Source organism: Grammomys surdaster, unplaced genomic scaffold, assembly GCF_004785775.1.
Source record: "Grammomys surdaster isolate TR1022 unplaced genomic scaffold, NIH_TR_1.0 133, whole genome shotgun sequence".
Lineage (NCBI taxonomy): Eukaryota > Metazoa > Chordata > Mammalia > Rodentia > Muridae > Grammomys > Grammomys surdaster.
This window is the reverse complement of record NW_021604591.1, coordinates 2,099,702-2,119,465: the sequence shown is the minus strand read 5'-3', so window position 1 is coordinate 2,119,465 and position 19,764 is coordinate 2,099,702. Positions and strand designations below refer to the sequence as shown.

Genomic DNA, 19,764 nt, shown 5'->3' with positions numbered 1-19,764 from the left:
AAAATACATACCTAATCTTCCAGCTTCCCTTCAAGGACCCAACATTTACTGAATGAACGAACGAACGAACGAACGAACGAATGAATGAATGAATGAATGAATGAATGGCCTACTCTTGGTAAAACTACCATGGCTTTCATGCAGTTGTCCTCTACTACTAGCAGTCTTTCTTCTTTGATTCCCAGCCTCCTAAAGCACTTTCATATAGACTTTTCTAACTAGTACTCCTCCATGGCAAGAGGATACTGAGCAGAAAATGACCTTCACTCATCAACCTATTTGTCTTTGACTCGCAGATAACCCCTAAGCATGCAGGCTGACACTCAGGTTTACACACAGTTGAAAAGGAGCCCTGCCAAATAGCAGTGCTTGGAAAAGGCTTCTACAAAAAGACCTCTCCACTATGCCCTATCTTGACCTATGTTGAGCCAATCATAGTTTTTATAAGGTTATAAGCAATGTAGGAAGATCTACCAAGTAAGGAACAGCACTTATTTGCTATCAGTTTCCTTTGATGTAGGAGTCATAATCCTGAAGGGCACAGGTATCAGCAAAACAATGTGGGCAAAATATTACTTTATCAAAACAACAACAACAACAACAAATTGTTTCCAAAGGTCAAAAGACTACCTTTTGAAGTTAACTACCATTTTTATGCTAGGCTGCTGTCAACTCAAGCTAAAAGTCCTTTCCTAGGAATCTGAGTATCAGGGTATAGCATAATCGTCCTTGCCTGGGGATCTTTCAAGAAGTTGATAAATTGTGCTTAAAATTGAACAGAAGTGTGGCCTCCCCTTGAACCACCAGAACTACCTTGAGAGTGACTACAGAAAGAGCAGAAAGCTGAAAAGCCTGCTTGCAAGCCGGAGCTGGATAGAAGATCCTAAGTCTACAGAGAAAGGGAATCTGTCTCCATCACAGTATTCTACCCACCCCTCAATGGTGTAAGGCATGATGCTAAGTATAAGATAATGCTTCCTGAATCTGGAAATTGGCATCTGTATCCAAGACCTTGCTGTGCCTATATCATGACACAAATTATGGCCTACAGGACTTCTGATGACAAACAGAGCAGGAAGATATGTACAGGTAGTCAGATATACTACCAAGACCTCTTCTGACCACCAACTGCCTTTGAAATACAAGCAATCTGAATTTCACAGTTGGTCTGTCTTCTCTATATATTCATGCCACTAGCTTAGTGGTACAGATTGTCTTTACCAGGACAGGGTGCTTTAAGGCTTAGGAGTGTCCATCCTTTTGGCACTATAACATGGTGTTGCCATCTAAAAAATTCAAGTATCAGAATTGCACAACTGGATTATAAACAATAGCAAACAAGTATCATAATGTTTTAAGTAAGTTATGATTTTTGTGAAGCCATATTCGGAGCTGCTCTGGGCTATGTGTGGCCTACAGGTCATGGGCCATACACAGCAGGACCATTCCTTCCAGACATATAATCCACATGAGTTTCATAGTTCACAATTTATCAACGTATTTGTTTTTGGCTGGGGCAGATGACTCCTGAGCTTGCAGGGTGATACACTCACATTCACACATAACTGAAAAAGACCTCTGCCAAGCAGCAGGGCTTGAAAAAGGTTTCTACTAACAAAATTTTTGGCCCAGAAAGTTTCCTGTGATGATGATTGAAGCAAAAATGACTCCATAAGCTTAATTTCTAGTTTGGTGAAACTGTTTTGGGAAATTTTAAGAGGTGTGGCTTTGTTGGAGGAGATATGTCACTATAGTCGGGCTTCAAAGTTTCAAAAGCCCATGCCAGACCCAGTTTCTTTTCTCTGCCTCCAATTTGTAGATTTGTTCTAAACTCTCCTCTACTGCTCCAGTGCTGTGCCTGCTTGCCTTATGCCATGTTTCTTGCCATGATGGTCAAGGATTCACCCACTCAAGCTGTAGGCAAGCCACCAAGTAGGTATATTCTTTTATAAGTTGCCTTCATCATGCTGTCTCTCACAGCAATAAAAAAGTAACTAAGACACCTGATGAAGGAGTCTTAACACTTCCCTCTGATGTCCACCACCAAGAATGTCTCTTTCATGAACTTATTCATCTACTATACAGCCTTAGTACTATTCTCTAGGAATCTCTGTGTGATAAATTTTAATAATTCCAGCACTCAGGAAGTTGAAGATCCAGAGTACAAATACAACCTGGGCTATATGGTAAGGGCCTGCAATAATAATAATAATAATAATAATAATAATAATAACAATAACAATATAATAAATATAATCTTATAAACAACAATAATATAATAAATATAATCTTATAAACTGTCTAAAAGTCCCTCACATTCCAGCAGGTTCAGGACTAATATGAAGAAGCACTTGTGGGAGGTAGCTTCATGTTACCAACTTCTTGTTTGTGATAAGAAATGATAACTTGCACCTGGGGCCTTTTGAGATCTGGGCTGGTCAACTCCCACTTGCCTCTGGTAAAGCCCCCCAGTTAGTCAGTAGTTTAAAATGGTTATCATTGTGAATCAAAGAATATTTTAATGTGTGCTAGGTCACAGAATCATCCTTTGATGTAAGTGGATTTTCTATTAAGAATAGCATTCAAATAATTAACAGAGGGAAGGCTCATTTTAGGAATAATATAATGTTCATTATAGATAGATATTTGATTTCAAAACAAAACCTTTACTGAGTAGGATTAAGACACAACAGAAAATAGGAAGTGAAGCTGGATAAAGGTTTCTGAGTTGTTTTCTGGTTCTAAGTGGAGACTAACTCAAGTTACTGATTCCTTTTACCTTAACAGAAATAGCACCATAATCTATTCCACAACCAGAAAGAAATAGACAGGTAGCTCTTTAGACACTACTGTTGTTTTTAAGGCAAGCCTTGTGTCTGCAATGGAAATGCACTGTGTTTACTTTAGATGCAGGGAAGAAGTTGGGGAATAAGTGCTCTAGAGGGAATATCCCCAGCTCACTCTAAAAAAAGCCCAGATATCTTGGGATGGCTCAGTGTGGAAGTGCCTTGCCAACAAGCTTCATTCAGGTGATCTGATGCAATGTCACAGACTTGTTCATTCAGCTTTAAAAACATTTAATGCAGATCGAGAGTAAGTAACTGCTGGGGCTACGAAGGGGAGGATAAGGTGATATTACTAAGAAAAGGACATCTGCAACTCTTAACTGCTTGTACGACATGAAAGGTGAATACTGTAAGCTAAACAAATACAGTAAACATTTTTGGGCAGTTAGATGCCCTCACAGTGAATATGAATAACAACAGCATCAAATATTCTAGGGTAACACACTTTACAGCATTGAAGGGGGATAAACAGGACATTTAAAAAAGATTCTCAAGAAACATAACAACATCCACAATTCCCTCTTCTTTCCCTCTCCTCCAGCCGAGCAAGATGCCCAAAGGAAAGAAGGTCAAGGGGAAGAAGGTGGCCCCGGCCCCCGCCGTCGTCAAGAAGCAGGAGGCCAAAAAGGTGGTCAATCCTCTATTCGAGGAAAAGCCCAAGAACTTCGGCATTGTGCAGGACATCCAGCCCAAAAGAGATCTAACACGCTTCGTTAAATGGCCCCGATACATCAGGCTGCAGTGGCAAAGAGTCATCCTCTATAAGCGACTCAAAGTACCTCCTGCCATTAACCAGTTCACCCAGGCCCTGGACAGGCAAACAGCTACTCAGCTGCTTAAGCTTGCCTACAAGTACAGGCCAGAGACAAAGCAAGAGAAGAAGCAAAGGCTACTGGCCTGTGCTGAGAAGAAAGCTGCTGGCAAAGAAGACGCCCCAACTAAGAGTCCACCTGTCCTCCGAGCAGGAGTCAATACAGTCACCACCTTGGTGGAAAACAAGAAGGCTCAGCTGGTGGTGATTGCCCATGATGTAGATCTCATTGAGCTGGTGGTTTTCCTGCCTGCCCTGTGCAGAAAGATGGGTGTGCCCTACTGCATCATCAAGGGAAAGGCCAGGCTGGGTCGCCTGGTCCACAGGAAGACACGCACCACTGTTGCCTTCACACAGGTTAACTCGGAAGACAAGGGTGCTCTGGCTAAGCTGGTTGAAGCTATTAGGACCAATTATAATGACAGATATGACGAGATCCGCCGCCACTGAGGAGGCAACGTCCTGGGTCCTAAGTCTGTGGCCCGAATTGCCAAGCTGGAAAAGGCAAAGGCTAAAGAACTCGCCACTAAACTGGGTTAAAAAATAATGTACATTTAAGTTTTCTGTACATAAATATAATTACAAAATTAAAAAAAGAAACATAACAACAGAGAATAAAGACAAAATAAGACAACTTAGGGGACAATGGTTAAAGAAGATCTTAATAACCAAAGGAATGAAGAGTATACATCTTAATTAAACCAATACACACTTATATTCACACACACACACACACACACACACAAGACAGACAGACAGACAGGCAGGCAGGCAGGCAGGCAGGCAGGCAGATAGGCAGACAGGCAGACATAGAGAGAGACAAAAGCATACAGAGAAAGACAGAGAGTCTAATTTTCTTTGAGTTTAACTCTCCACTTCATGAATATGTTACAGATCTTTGTGCCTAAAATGGACTCCTTTTGTACTTGCAGATTCAACCTTGCCCCGATCTTCCCTTTTCATGTATAGTAAGTATTGAATCCCAGCTAGACTGACTATGAGATGCAATTTATGTTCCAATTTCTTAACACTGAATTGACCCTATGTCTAGCTGAAAACCATACAGTGTGGTGGAAGTGACGATCTGCTAGTTCTGAGCACAGATCTCAATGTTTTTGTCCACTTCCTGTCTTGGAACTCTTCCCAAATGGTGTGAGCAGGTCTATAGCAGGCTGCCTGTGCATAAAAACATCACATGGAGCAGGGAAGAGCTGGCCATAGATCTTGAGAGCTTCTGCACCCGCTAATCTTTTTCAATGCAGCAATGTAGTGAAGAGACTTGCTATATGATCTAGAATTGCTGATTAATAGAATTCCGAGCTACACACATGGCTCAAGCCAGTATGTTATGAGAGTCAAACAACTGAAATACATACAATACTCTACTGTCTCCAAGACAGTTCTTATCACAACATGTCCATATTAGAATCAAGGACTTAAGTGATCACCCAGTTGATCCTTTAGGTGGAAGTCACACTCAGTGTGTGTTCGCTGTGCATCATTTAAGCTGTGTGCACAGCAAGCACTCAGTGTTTGATGAAATGAACTGAAATGAAAAGCCAATGTTGATGTTCAACAGCATTTCTACTTCACATTTCCCACAGAACTGTTAAAAAGTAAAGAGCCACAAAGAGTCTACTGCTGGCCCACAATAATGCCTAAAGATGAATAACTCTAATTCCTGGAGTGTAGCTACCATTTTAAAATGGTTCCTTAAATGAGAATTTATTTTGTCCTCAAGCTTTTAACATTCGCCAATGTTGGAAGATGAAATAAGATATACATATTTTACATGTAAAACTAAACTCATATAACACAAATATGAAATGTTAAGAGAAAGCCTCTCAACTTGCACTGCACAGTTCATTATTATTAATAGCAGATTTTCTAATTCTAGGATCTTAACACATGAAAAGTGTATGCCAATGTACTTTAACTCTGAAATATCATGAAAGCTTGTATATTCAAAATGTCATTTCACTTTTTACCTTAAGAAGTAGAAAAATGGAAATAGAGTATGTGGAAAAAAAGGATGAATAGCTTTATAATCCACATCTAATTTTCTTTCTAATGAAATTACAGGGCTTTTAAATTACACTCTGCTATTACAGCCTATACAGAGAGTCTTTCATCAACGGCCATATTTTGAATATGTTTTAAATTATCATTCACCTAATTGCATCTGAAAGTCTAACACAAGAGAACGTGAGCGCATGCTCGGCATGACACTTAGAAACCAGACAAATAAACAGCCAGTATCTGCATGGCATTGAAAGAGCATGCATCCTAATGCGCACCAGGTCAGACTCCTTTTATATGGGCATATACCCTACATCTTGCCTTTTATGGAACTCTGCTTGGGACAGGCACAGCCGCTGCCTGACATGGCTACTGCCATCTTGAAATTACAGCACCTATGATTACCTACAGGAAACTCCCACAAGTCTGGCCCTTGTGCATTCCTCCTGGAAGTGGAGAAGAGCGCATGATTCTCCTCCCCTCTCTGAAGGTGCAATTACTGGGGCAGGGGCAGTTCTTCTGCAATGGCTTAGCTGCTGTAAGTTGCTGGTACTTCCTATAAACAACCCCTTGAATCTCCAATAAGTAACTCCAGCTGGACTTGGGTGGAATTGGAGGTTTTTTTTGGGGGGGGTTCCTAGGGGTTGTTGTGTATGCTCTATCTTGGATAAATAGATGCTTGATTTAAAAAGTCTTATAATATTTGCTTTTAATTTTCACTTCTGGTATTTCCATTACAATTTTAAATTATTTTATTTACTATTATTAGTGTGTGAAGAGGGAGCATGGGGAGGATGCACCTGCAACCATGGATATCAGAGAATAACTTTATGAAGTCAATTCTTTCCTTTTACCTTTATATGGGTTCCAGGGAGCAAACTCAGGCAGGTTTTCATGGTAAATGCTTCACTTGCTGAGCCATGGTACTAGCCCTGCTAATTTCATTTACTGTTTTGATCTTTGACTTGTAAAAGCCTAATTAAGTCTATTAATAAGTCAAATAATAAAATCAGAAACTAAAGATTTAGATAGTTATGAGAATGACAGAATTTCTGTGCTGACAAGTCTTAAAGAAGAACAGAGATAGTGAAAGCCTGACCTGTAGGTTTAGTCCATAAAACTACTATCTACAGATGAGATGATCAGGAAGCACTCCTGCAGAGAAAAGACACCAGCATCAGTAAGAAGATGCCAGGCAGCATAAGGAACAGAAAGCCAATGCCTCTTCTAAAACAAGCAGGCAATGAAAGGGCTAGCACTAAGACAAGCTATGGCCATCTTTATGATGAGACTTCTTGGAGGTGAAAGTGTTGTTCTGAGTAGAGTTCTCCCCAAGTGAGACCCAACACATAGTGTGGGTTGGGTGTTCTGCAAAGATGGAGGGAACATGGCAAGTTCTTATCGTACACCCCTCCCCCCAATTTAGAATTGTGCTTTAGAATTGTGAGGAGTACAAACAACAGGACACTAAGCCACACCTCATCTTATGTTAAGTCCTCTATAGTAATGTACAAATGGAATTTTACTTATAGTTTGAACATCTGAGAATGGTCTAGATGAACAAAAAGAAAGAGATCTTTTTAGCCCAGAATGTGAACGGCTTGCTTTGTAGTATGTCAGCTATCTGCCAACACAGCCTTAAACTAAGGATGTTGTTCAAATCATCTAGGTTGAAAATTACCCCTTTCCAACTGCTGTAACAGATAAAGGAATACGTAGATTTATGACACACTGAATAAGAAGCAACACAGTCTGTCATTATCAGTAAAATTTTATAGTTTGGGCTTTTAGCATTTAAACATCACAAAAGAAACTCTGGGGAGTAGGAATGCAGCCCAAACAGACCCTTCAGCATCTATACCACTATTGCTCACCCAGAGCTCACAAATACTTGAGCTCACCCTGATGTGCTTTCCCATTTGCCCCTCAGATCACATTGTTTTTGAACACTAATTGTTTTCTATAGTTGTCAAAGTCACACACTACTGAGAATGACAACATTTTCTTTGCATGAACAATGAAAAAAAAAAGACTTTTTCTTGGATTGTCCTTCCAATGAAAAACACTTTCTGTTTTCCAAGAAGCTTGAACTGGCTTAGAGGTTTTGGAGAACAAATTCCAGAGGGAGGGAACAGATCCCCCATTGAACCCTAAAACAAAATTTCACTCTTCCCATCTTAGATCAAAGGCTAAAACTTGATCATCTCAAATCTAGAGATGGAAGGTATTCAGTGGTTGGGGGGGGCATTTCTGACAATGCTAGGAAAGCTTTATGAAAAAGAGAACCCCTATCCCAGCCCCCAAATATTAAGTTGGCACACGTTTCTGGGACGTGGCCTGAATCCTCAAACCTTCACAGGACTATAGACACATGATTCTGCTGAACAGGGCTTTCCAGAATTGTCATCAATGACAGATTACACCGCCCATCCACAAGGGTCCAGGGCTAGCTCAGGCCATCCATTACTGGTTAAAAGCTATTCCGGCAGGAATCCAGGCACAGTGGTAAGGAGGTTACTCAGACAAGGGGTCCTACAGCTTTAAGAAACACTCTGGGCATCTACAAGTTTTCAGAATGCAAACTATGTCAGCTTTGAAAACAAGAGGCACTGCATCATTATGGCAGGAGAAACAAAGCCAGCCCCCTTCTAAAACAGACAAAAAAAGATTGTTTTAATAGGAGAGAAGCATCAGTCATTGATGCTTACTTCATTCACACTTTCTATCCAACCCCATCCATCTTCAGAGTGAAGAGATGACAGAGTGCAGTTACAGCTCTCCCTTTTGGCCCCCACCCACCTTGTTCTACTATCCCCAAAACAACAGGGCCTACCATCCACCCTTTCTAGTCTGCAAGAACAGCCCTATGGGTGGCCTTTCCATCTTATGGGCTTGCCATAGCTCAGGTAGAGCTAAGTACCAGCCTTCATCATGATACTGTAACAGGACTTCCCATCAGGCTAGCATGACTGGTCAGAACCTTTGCAAACCATCTGTAAGCACCCTACTCTGTTGTAAGCACCCCACTCTGTGGCTGATAGCTCACTACATTCTACAAAGGAAGCAACAGAAGGTAGGAGGCAGCAAGGAAAAGTCAACAAACCAGGCTAACAACCCAGAAAGCAAAATATTTCATTTTCCTTCAACATTACTGGCCACATTATCCACACACAAAGTTTTCTAGGCAGGCAGTCTCTGCATCAGTGCACCTGTTTAGCATGGATTTGACGAGTCATCTTTTCGCTGTGTCTGCAGAAGTCAATGGCCACACAATGGATCGCATCACTTGAGGGTCACTTGAGTCCCTCTACTCTATGGATCCCTCCACCCACCCCCTGCCTACACTTCTACCCACAAAATCTTTACTCCACCATTGCTAAGGATCTCAGATAGCTAAATAAAAGAGGTGGCCTCAAACACAGGGAAAAGCCCTTAGGTCTCCAGTGTGAATCACCAATGCCAAACCCCCTCCCCTCCCCTTTTCCTTAAGACCTGATGGTCTTCAGTCACACATCTTAAAAGAAAAACAAAAAACAAAAACACAAAGACTTACTTGTCTCAAGTCGATGAAGGCCAACTGCAGCGTGTCCTCCTGGAACCCAGGCACCGGGCCGGATCTGGCAAACTCTGTGGGAAAGAAAAGAGGATAAAAAGCGCCTTTAACTAACCATGGACAGGGAGATTGGCAGACGGATGACAGGGAAGACAAGAGAGGCAGGGGGAGAGGAGGCCTGAGCTTCTAAGGAGTCATGTCTCTCTCCCTTCAACTTCTTTGTTGGCCCTTCAAAATTCGTGTCATCAAAACACCATTAATTCCAGCATCCTGACAGCAAGGAAACTGTACTAATTCGACCTGAAATTTATTCCCATGAGCCGCTCTGGGCTTCAGAGTATTTGTTTTGTGAATGGACAAACAACTTGCAAAGGAAGAAGGGAGGGGGGAGAGAAAAAAGTTTTTCCACTCAACACAATAAAATCTTCAGCTGAGAAACTCTTTTCAGTTGTGAAAGCTATTTATATTTCAGATCACTGAAGGAATTTTCTAATTTCACGCCTGTCACCTCATTCCCTAAGCATCTATCAAAAATATTCCCTGCCACATCATTAATTATTCCCTCACTGATTATTTGTATTATCTCATGAGTGCCAACCTCCTACACAACACACACGCATGTACACCACTAGCAGCAGCTGCTGCCTTGATCAGAATTTGGCTTAAAAGAGAAAAGCAGTATTGGCAGATATGAAGATGCCCACCTGGATGAGGCTTATTACAGATGGTAAGGGACATTTGCATATGTGTATCCTTCTCCTGCAGTCTTTGCCCTTGACTTTCATTTCCATGCTGCTTTAAAAATTCCATCTTTTCTTCCCTCCACCTGCTTCCTCAAAGGTCAAAGATATAGATGCTATCTGCATTTCTTAGTAGCATCTGAGACAATGCACACTTATAATTCTGGCTTGCACATCTTTATCAAGAAAGAAATGGCAATGGGCTACAGGGACAAATGCTACTACAACTTAAGAATGCCAAGTTTATCATCTCTGAACCCTGCTTATTAGAAAATCAAAATGTCTGAAGATCCTTCCACACAGACAAGCATGTAGCACAGTCAAGATCTGAGAGTTACTGTAATTTTATTCTTCTTGTGAAGCCAAAGCATGATGGGCATTTCATATCCATCTACTATTTATAATAAAAGCAGCTCAAATACTTGGAAAAAAAAACTTGAAAAAAAGTATTTTCCTTTCAGATACATATTCTTCAAGTTGGAAGTTAAGAACCGATAGAACTGCTATAATAGTCTTCTTTTTATTTTTCACAGCTAGCTAGAAAAGTAGAAGGCTCTCTATATAGGACAAATTCAAAAGATATGTACAAGGACAGATTACTGCTTGTTTGGCATTGCCTCTCCCTTTCCACTCATTTTGAAACCATAACAGATTTACATAAAATTACTGTCTCAGCTTTAAAAATAATGCCAAATTAGACTGTAGAGACAAGGGAGCATCATATGAAAGAATTATAAATCAGCATATTAATTTAGATATAGTGTAAATGTGGTATATACCTACATTCAAAATACTCTTATTGCAGGCATTTCAAATAAAAAGGATGCACAAGAAAAGAGATCAACTCACAGTCAGTAAAGTGGCTGTCTGCTTTGAGAAGAAAATTCATATGCCACTTAGAATCCAACATTATCCAAAAGAGGACTAAGAATCCCAAGTTCCAAAAGAGGAAAGTTTTAAAGTGTACATACATTCAGTGAAAAGCATGCTGATGGAAAGCTTGAGACAGCATACCCTGTACATCAACAGTGATGTGCAGTAAGCAACAGTAAGGATCATATCTGGTAACCTGGTGCATTCCAAATGTACAATTACTTCATATGATGCTCTTGTTGAAACAAGTTCTTTCAGTTATAGCTACAGCCTCTCTTCCCAACAGCCTTGTTGAGTGTTCAGTTTGCATACTTCCTCCAAGGTTGATAGATTGCCTGGAGTAGTCCTCTCTATCAGGAAGAGACCTGATGTTGGGATGTTCTGCTGTCCTGCCTATGACAAACTCAACAGAATTCCCCATGACATACCACTGGAAGGCTTTCAAGCTAGGTTTACATTCATGGTACTCATCACTGAACATGAACCTGGTTGACAGATAACCTGACTCAGGAATCTGCATATACTTCCTGCTGATCTCTGATTTATTTTAGAGACCTGAATTTTATGACATACTAAATCCTTGGGTTCCCACAAGACATTGCAGCCTTTTATCTACCTTTTTATAAAGAGAACCAGAGAATGATAATTATGGCAGATATGATGAAGTAAAGAAATTAATCTCTACAAATCACTTATGGAAATGTTTAATTACTGTAAATTCAACTTCATATCTGTAGTTTTTCCTCTTTTTACTTTATCAGTACTAAGCATCAAACCTAAGGCCTTGTCCATGCTTGTCAAGTATGTTATTACAGAACTCCTATCCTATAATACCTACAATCCCACAGTGATAGTAAAGATAGTAAGTTCCTTAGAGATAAGGATCCTATTACAAAGCATAACAATCATTAAAAATAATAGATGCTCAGGAAGGGGTAGTGAGAAGGATGTAAAGTCAATAAGTAAAAAATAAAATTAAATTTAAAACCCAAGCATGTTTCCAAAACCCTTGAATAAATGTTTTGCATATTAAAAAATAGTAGATGCTCAACAAATATTATGTTTCAATTAAACAAGTTATATAAAATCAAGATTCACTAGAAACACAGACCTATAAATGATAACAAAAGTCTCTGGATTGTTACAAGTTTTAAGGTTTTTAAGGGAACAGGCCTATGTGTGGCAGCAGAAGCAGCAGCAGCAGCAGCAGCAGAAGCAGCAGCAGCAGCAGCAGCAGCCCCAGAACTGGAGCTCTACTTCTCCACTTACTAATTCCTGAGTTTAAGAGATTACTTAACTTTGTTTATGTCTTTAAAAATTATTAAATCAAAAATTAGAATAGCAGTTCATTTCTCATACTGTAGTGATACCATTAAGCCAAGTCAAACATATAAAGCAGCATGACAGAGTGGCAGGCATATCATAACCAATTATCCTTATACCCTTATACTGTAGTGTGTCTGTCTCTCTCTCCCTCTCTCCCCCCCCCCCCCCCCCCTCTCGCTGTGTGTGTGTGTGTGTGTGTGTGTGTGTGTGTGTGTGTGTATGCATTTCTTTATAAAGAAAGGTTCATAGCTTTTATTGAATTCTCAGTGGTTTGGTGACAATGTCAAGAAATATGGTCCTGTGCCTATGACAACAGATGAAAAGAAACAGAGCTGAACTAGAGATGGCTCAGTGACCAGTCATTTATTTATAGGCAAATTTATAGGCAGATACTTAATTATTCTGTTTTAAAGGAGTTAATACGACTAGTCTGTTAGGCACAATACAAAAAATTTCATTTGTATTATTAGAAAAATTAAATTCATTAGGTACAATTTCTGTAATGGTGATTTAATATAGTCTCAGAAATATGACATCCTAGAGTAAAAATATTATAAATACATGAAAACATAGTAAAAACTGTAAATATTTAAAAAACAAAATAAAAATTCACGCAGAGCCTTATTTCAACTAGGTAAAATATAATAGCGATAGGACACATGATAGTAAGCTCCTACCTCACAATTTTATCCAAGGCTGCTACAGAGAGGAGAATGAGTTTTTCTTTGTATTTTACAAACTCTCATAAGGCAATAAGAGGAAATATAAGAAAGCAGGAGTGGTAACATAAAACAGTACTGATCAACAGTGACAAGAGACACAGCAGGATAGACTGACATGAACAAATTCTCGGACACTGACAGGTGGAGAAGGACCACTGATGTGTGGACAAGACAATTTTACATGTACATGGTAAGGCCTCTAGAGCCATGGACTTCTGACAGGAATCACAGACAAGTGGAAGAAGCAGACACAGACATGGACTAGTCCTTCTTGGACTTGTTTCTGGACAGTAGGTTTTCAGTCTCACAGTGACCTGTGTCAGCATGAAAGTGTCCACAGCCTGCAGTTCTGCAGGGCAGCCTCAGCACCATCCAGGAAATAAAAATAACCTGTTTCATTTCACACAGAACCAAACCCTCCCTCTCATCAGTTCCTGTTGCTTGTGGATGGGGCCAAACTCTGGTGAGTTGGCATCTGCTTGCAAGTTAAGTTATACTAGTGGCAAGCAGCATCAACTCATTTGACAGAGTATCATTCTCCCCATCCTCTATCCTATCTTGTCAGGAGGGACTCTCTGAGTGTAACATGGTACCAAGTCCTGACTCTGAGATTCAATTTGAAAATTGAAAAAAAAAATAAGTGAAGAAACTGTCAACTAATTGAAGGCTGAGAAGTAAATGCTAAAAGGAAACTCATAAAGTTACAGAAAAGAAGGCATATAGTCAAAGAAGATTCCAAGAAGAAAAAAAACTTAGAATATCCAACAACCTCTGAAATTCTTAATGCACAAACCTTTGAGATGTGCTCATCATTTTAAGAAATGTTAACTTTCAAAATATCCTGTAAATTTTCCCCCAAATTTATTTTTTTTGTTTACATTACATTTCAATCGAAGCTCCCCTTCCCTGCTCTCCTCTCAGTCTTGCCCTTGCAAATCTCTCCTCATATTACTCCCTCCCCTTTTCCTCAGAGATGAGGAAGCTCCCTTGGGTACCATTCCTCCCTGAGACATCCAGTCCCAGCAGGACTAAGCACTTCCTCTCCCACTAAGGCTCAACCAGTCAGCCCATGTTGGGGAAGTCAAATAATGTTTCACAATCTAATAAAGTTATCAAAGGGTTAAAGAAAGAAATTTTGCTAGTTTCAACTTTTTTCTAGGTTTCTTTTCAGGTTGATGTTAACACTAATAATAAAGTTCATTGATTTGTGGGAAAAGAGAAAAAATATTTCAAATTTCATCTGGCACATTCACAACTGGTTGGAGAAAACAAAATACTTTATAAAGTATAGTGACTTCTGAGGATGCAGTAGGTAAGTAAAGTGCTTGCCTTGTGAGTTTGATACCAGAAAACAGACTTTTACACAAGTTGGCTATCTGAGGCCAGGTGGGTCTGTGAAATTCCAGGCAATAGTTGCAGCAGTAAAGGCCCTCCAAGGAAAAGCTACTACTTGGCAACAGGATGAGATCTTTGGCTAGTATGGTGTTTTAGTCAGGGTTTCTATTCCTGAACAAACATCATGACCAAGATGCAAATTGGGGAGGAAAGGGTTTATTCAGCTTACACTTCCACACTGCTGTTCATCACCAAAGGAAGTCAGGACTGGAACTCAAGCAGGTCAGAAAGCAGAAGCTGATGCAGAGGCCATGGAGGGATGTTACTTACTGGCTTGCTTCCCTGGCTTGCTCAGCTTGCTTTCTTATAGAAGCCAGGACTACCAGCCCAGGGATGGCACCACACACAATGGGCCCTCCCCTCTTGATCACTAATTGAGAAAATGCCTTACAGCTAAATCTCATGGAGGCATTTCCTCAACTGAAGCTCCTTTCTCTGTGATAACTGCAGTTTGTGTCAAGTTGACACATGAAACCAGCCAGTACATGTGGACACGTCACATTCCAGTTGAGCAAGGTTAACGAAGACAAGCTCAGCTCAAACTGTGCTAGAGAGATAGGCAGAATAATCATCCCTTTAATGAGATGATGGACTTTCCTTGCCAGATTTCAATCTCTAGTAGCCTATAGGAACACAGTCATGTGGCTTTGTAAGTCTGCTGAAATTCTGAACAGTTACAAAAGCAAAACTTATCCTTTTCTTCTACTTTTTAAAAAGCATGCTCTCTCTAAGGCTTAGGCTTTGCTTCCTCTAAAATTCTCCTCCCTGCCTTATGGGTGCCTGCCACCATGTGGCTGACCTGCATGCCCACTTCACTCAAAAGGCAAGGCTTTCTTTTTTTACTCATCTTTTCTCCATGCTCCTCCTCCAGGCAGGTGTCAAGATTGCCAGCTTGCCTGCCTGGAGTTTTTCCATCCTTAAATTCTTTAATTAATGTGAGGGTATTTAATTTCCCTGTTATCATCTGGTGACAACAAAGAGATACCCCAAAATTTCAAATAATGCAGGTCAAGTAAAGGGCAAGTCTAAAATAAACAAAGGGATAGCACCTAAGGAATGAAACCCTTAGCTGACTTCCATAGAGACATGCACATAAGTCTATATGGACAGCTGCACACAAAATCTTCACAGAAAACCAAATCCAAATGAAACAATAACATCAGAGTTAGAAGGGATTTGAGAAGTCAGAGCAATCGCAGTCTGTAATTTCTATATACAAACAGAAGACTAAAAAACAAATCCATCTTTCTCCCTCCCACCGCCCACACCATGGCACAAAATGTGAAAGAGAGTCCATCTTAAGTGATCCTGGAACATTTTAGAACGCTGGACCTCTTTCAGGCTTATCAATATTAAAGAATGATACATCATTTTATAGATGAGTAATATCTACCATTGCACTTCTTTTTAAACATATTTAAACCAGCATATATGCTACTAGTTACCACTGCAGCAGTTACAAAACAAGTATGCTTTAGTGACACTTCTTGTAACCTCCTCCTAGTCTCCTATCTGCTTTCATGTCACATGTCCTTTTGCTCTGCCTCCCTTTTCAGTACCTCTTTCTATTTCATCTTGATTTCTGGAAATAGTGTTATTTAAAAAGCCCACCCACTGATCACAAGGATCCAAGCCTTGAACCATGTAGCCAACTCCAACATACTCAATCACTTCCCTAATTGCAAGTTTTCTTCTTCTTCCCATCTCTCTCATACATATGCTATCACACACATGTGCTCATATATGCACACATGAACACACATGTGAGTGTGTGTGTGTGTGTGGTATGTGCACACAAACATGAGTAAAAATGAAAAAGATAGACAGGACATTAAAAAATTGATCAAAGCAAGTTTGGAAAACTGAACATAAAAATTATTCCTCACATATTATCCATAAAACAAGAACAGTTCTTAAAGAAAGATAAGCAATGGGAACAATGTATTGCCAAAACGCAAAATTAATAGTATCTGACAGATAGGTGGAACGGCAAATGAGGGAGGAAAACATAATTTGTCTAGACAAGAGGGAAGCTAAAAGACAAGCTACAAAAAGGCCCCTAGACAGCATCAGTATATCACTGCTCCAGGGAGCATCTGTTCAGACAAGAGGCAAGAACACTCTTCCATGGTTTAGGTCACTGCTAATAAGAAACACATAGAAGAAAGTATGTTGATGCTTTGTTTGCATCTTAAGATCATGTCAGGTCACAAGTGTTTTTTTGTGGGATTGAAAAAAATAGAAGCTGTTGTTGCTGTATTAACATAATGGTTTCCTGGTATCTGGCTCCCTGGAGCAGTAGATAAGGGGAGTGTTAGACTAGAGGATGGCTCTGGGGAAGCCAAGCCCTCTTGCATCACTTCAAGGTGGCTCCAGGAGGCTAATTGCAGAGAAGCTGATAGTGTCTCTGGAGAACCCACTCCAGGTTCTTTTTGTCAGAAAGATGATGGTCAGAACATAAAGAAGGGAGCTCCATGGAAGAATTATGTCAAGAAGAAATAAAAGGAGGGGGAAAGGGGAAGAAGAAGGCTCCTAGAGACTAAGATCATTAGATCTCTCACTTCAAGGGTGGATAGGGTATAGAACATTGTGCCTACAGTTACCAATGCAACACTGTATACCTGATATCCATGTATGTGTTTTACCACACTGTGAATTAATAGAAAACAGTTTAAATAAGCAAAGACTTAAAGTGTCCCAAAATCATATCTTCTATTTAAATCATAATTTATATTTAAACATGCAATAAAGCCTTAATTCAGTAGCAGCAGCACCACCACCAGCAGCAGCAGCAGCAGTAGCAGTAGATACAGTCATACACAGAGTAGACGTCTCATAAAGAAAATTGTCAACCCAATAATAGTGGGATAGGTGGTTTTCCATTTATACCCATGCAATAAGTTCACAGCCATCTACGGATAAAAGCACTTCTGGGAGAGCACTGGGATTCACAAAGAATGTGGTGAAGGCCTGAGAGAGCCCACAAGAAGCAGGGTCCACTGAGAAGACAGAACTTTGTGTCAAGAGCAAACTTGCCAGCATTATTTCCAGCTCTAGACCTAGAAATGGCTCCAAACTCCTGTGGCTACTTGGCTTTGGAAAAATTCTCCTGCCAAAACCATGAAGCAGAGGAACTTGGAGGAGCCATGCTCACGTAAGCCTTGGATGATGTGACTGCTGCATTCATGTCTGTGGTTCTGGAGCCACCCCTGACAGTTAATTCTGGACTTCTCATCAATGGCCTGAAGTCATGCTCAGAATTCAGCCCACAGAAAGATGGAGAGTTGGGATGAAGGGAGTGGGAAACAGTGGTATAATATATGGGACAGGCATGGTGAGCACAGTACTACAACAAATCCTGCAGAAGCTCTGGCAAGGAGGGCAGATCCTTTCAGATTCTGTTAGCTAGCAGTCTCAACTACAAACAACCAGAAGGAGCCATGGTCAGTGTTGTCCTAGAGGTACAACTAAAGATTTTGGTGGTAGAAGTTGATCCTGAAGCAAGTTTGTGGCTGGGTCCTAGTCAGAGGCTAGTATTGATAACTCAGAGATCCAGTCATGAACTCAGCAGGTGCCGTCAACAAACCTAGGATAGGCTTGCCACCTAAGCTCTGATCTACAAGAAACCAAGCCTCTAACTAAGAACCCAACTGTGAACCATGTAGCTTGCTCTATCCTGCTCAATCACTTCCCTAGCTACATGCTTTCTGCTCCCTCTATAACTGATGCTGAAGGTTCCTGCCCTATACAATGGTATGCAGGTGTGACTATTTAACAGTGACTACAATAATGGAGAGTAGCTCATTGCTGTGCATGCTTATTATCTGCAAGGTCCTGAACTCAATCCCCAGAGTCCAAAGAAACAAATAATGGGTGACTGCTGAGTCACTTTCTGCCCTTATGAATGAGATTAGGTGCCCATGCAAAAGAGCCTGAGAATTTGTCCTGCTTTATTCAACATGAGAACAGGATTCTTCCCTCCAGAGCATGCAGAAGCAAGGAAGGTGCCACCTCCGAAGCAGAGGGCACTCCTAGACAATCCAACCCGCTCCTGTCTCAGTCTTGGACTTTTCAGACTCCAGAACTGTGAGAAACACATTTCTTTTGTTTAAAAGTTTCCAGTCTAAGGTCAATTGTTATAGAAGCACAAATAGAAAAGACTTGTCTGTCTGAAACAGTCTGTAGAGACAAAAAGAAATGTACATTCTTCCGAATGTACAGACACCAATGCAGAGCTACCCAGAAACAAAAAAGGCAAATACAGCAGTATCAAAGGAAACAAAAACATTGTTCATAACTGATCCAAATAATGGAGGTCTTCAAACTGCTAGAAAAAGAATTCAAACAATCATCTTTTAAAAGCTAAATGAGAGGCAGAAACAGATATAAAACTAGAGAGAATTAGAAAAACCATATACCAGGAAAATGAGAAAATTAATTTGAAAATTGAAAACAAAGAGAACCAAAAAGATGAAATAAGAGGGTGGAGACTGAAGAACAGTACAGAAATAAACAACTCAACAAGGCATCACCTGAAGGGTGGACTATGAAAGAGCAAGATAAATAAACAGAAAAATGTAACATCTAAGCTGGCCAAACAGAGGAATAAAAGGAAAAAATTAAGGAAAATGAATGAACAAAGTAGAACAGTCACAAAAATAGGGAAAAAAGGAAAATGGTCAGAAAGCTTAAAGAAACACTCCAAACCCTCTTAAATCTTGGGAAGCATGTGGATATCAAGAAATATGGAACACAAACACTTTTTCTCAGACCAGTTTCAGAGGAAGATCAAATGCCAAGATCAGAGGCTAGAGAGATGGCTAAGTGGTTAGAAGCATGTGCTGTTCTTCCAGAGGATCTGGATTCTATCCCCAGCCTCCTATATGAGACATCTCACAACTGTCTGCAACTTCAGTTCCAGTGGATACAGTCCTTTTTTGGCCTCCACAGGCAGTGTATATACATAGTGTATAGACAGATATACGTGCAAGTAAAACACCCATGCACATAAATAAAATAATTTTTAAAACACTTTAAAAAAAAAAGGCAAGACCAGATTTGAGAGACTAGTCACATAAAAGGCAATGTCTATAGCCATATTGGACTTTTTCAACAAAAATCTTACAAGTCAAGAATTAGGGGGGTGATATACTCATTGCGCTGAAAGGTAAAACAGAAGATAAAAACTCACCAACCTAGAATCCAAAACTTTACAAAGGTATTCTTCAGCAATAAAAAAGAGGCAAAGAATCCCCATACAAAGAGAGAAGGAGTCAACTCACATGAAATCCGTCTAAGAAAATGCCAAGGAATACTCCTCAAATAGAAATAAGAAGCAGCTGGGCGGTGGTGGCGCACGCCTTTAATCCCAGCACTTGGGAGGCAGAGGCAGGCGGATTTCTGAGTTCAAGGCCAGCCTGGTCTACAGAGTAAGTTCCAGGACAGCCAGGACTACACAGAGAAACCCTGTCTCCAAAAA

General features: G+C 40.3%; 1 protein-coding gene across 3 annotated transcripts in view; it reads right to left on the bottom strand.

Moving 5' to 3' along the window:
- Exoc6b (exocyst complex component 6B) overlaps positions 1-19,764 on the bottom strand; it is a 456,985-nt gene that overhangs the window by 126,717 nt on the left and 310,504 nt on the right. For 2 of the 3 annotated variants that reach the window (XM_028762430.1, XM_028762431.1), the window contains exon 20: positions 9,230-9,303. In XM_028762430.1, the coding sequence (XP_028618263.1) occupies positions 9,230-9,303 (74 nt within the window). Of the gene's footprint in view, positions 1-9,229; positions 9,304-19,764 lie in introns of those variants that run through there. The other variant, XM_028762432.1, reaches the window with a different exon arrangement.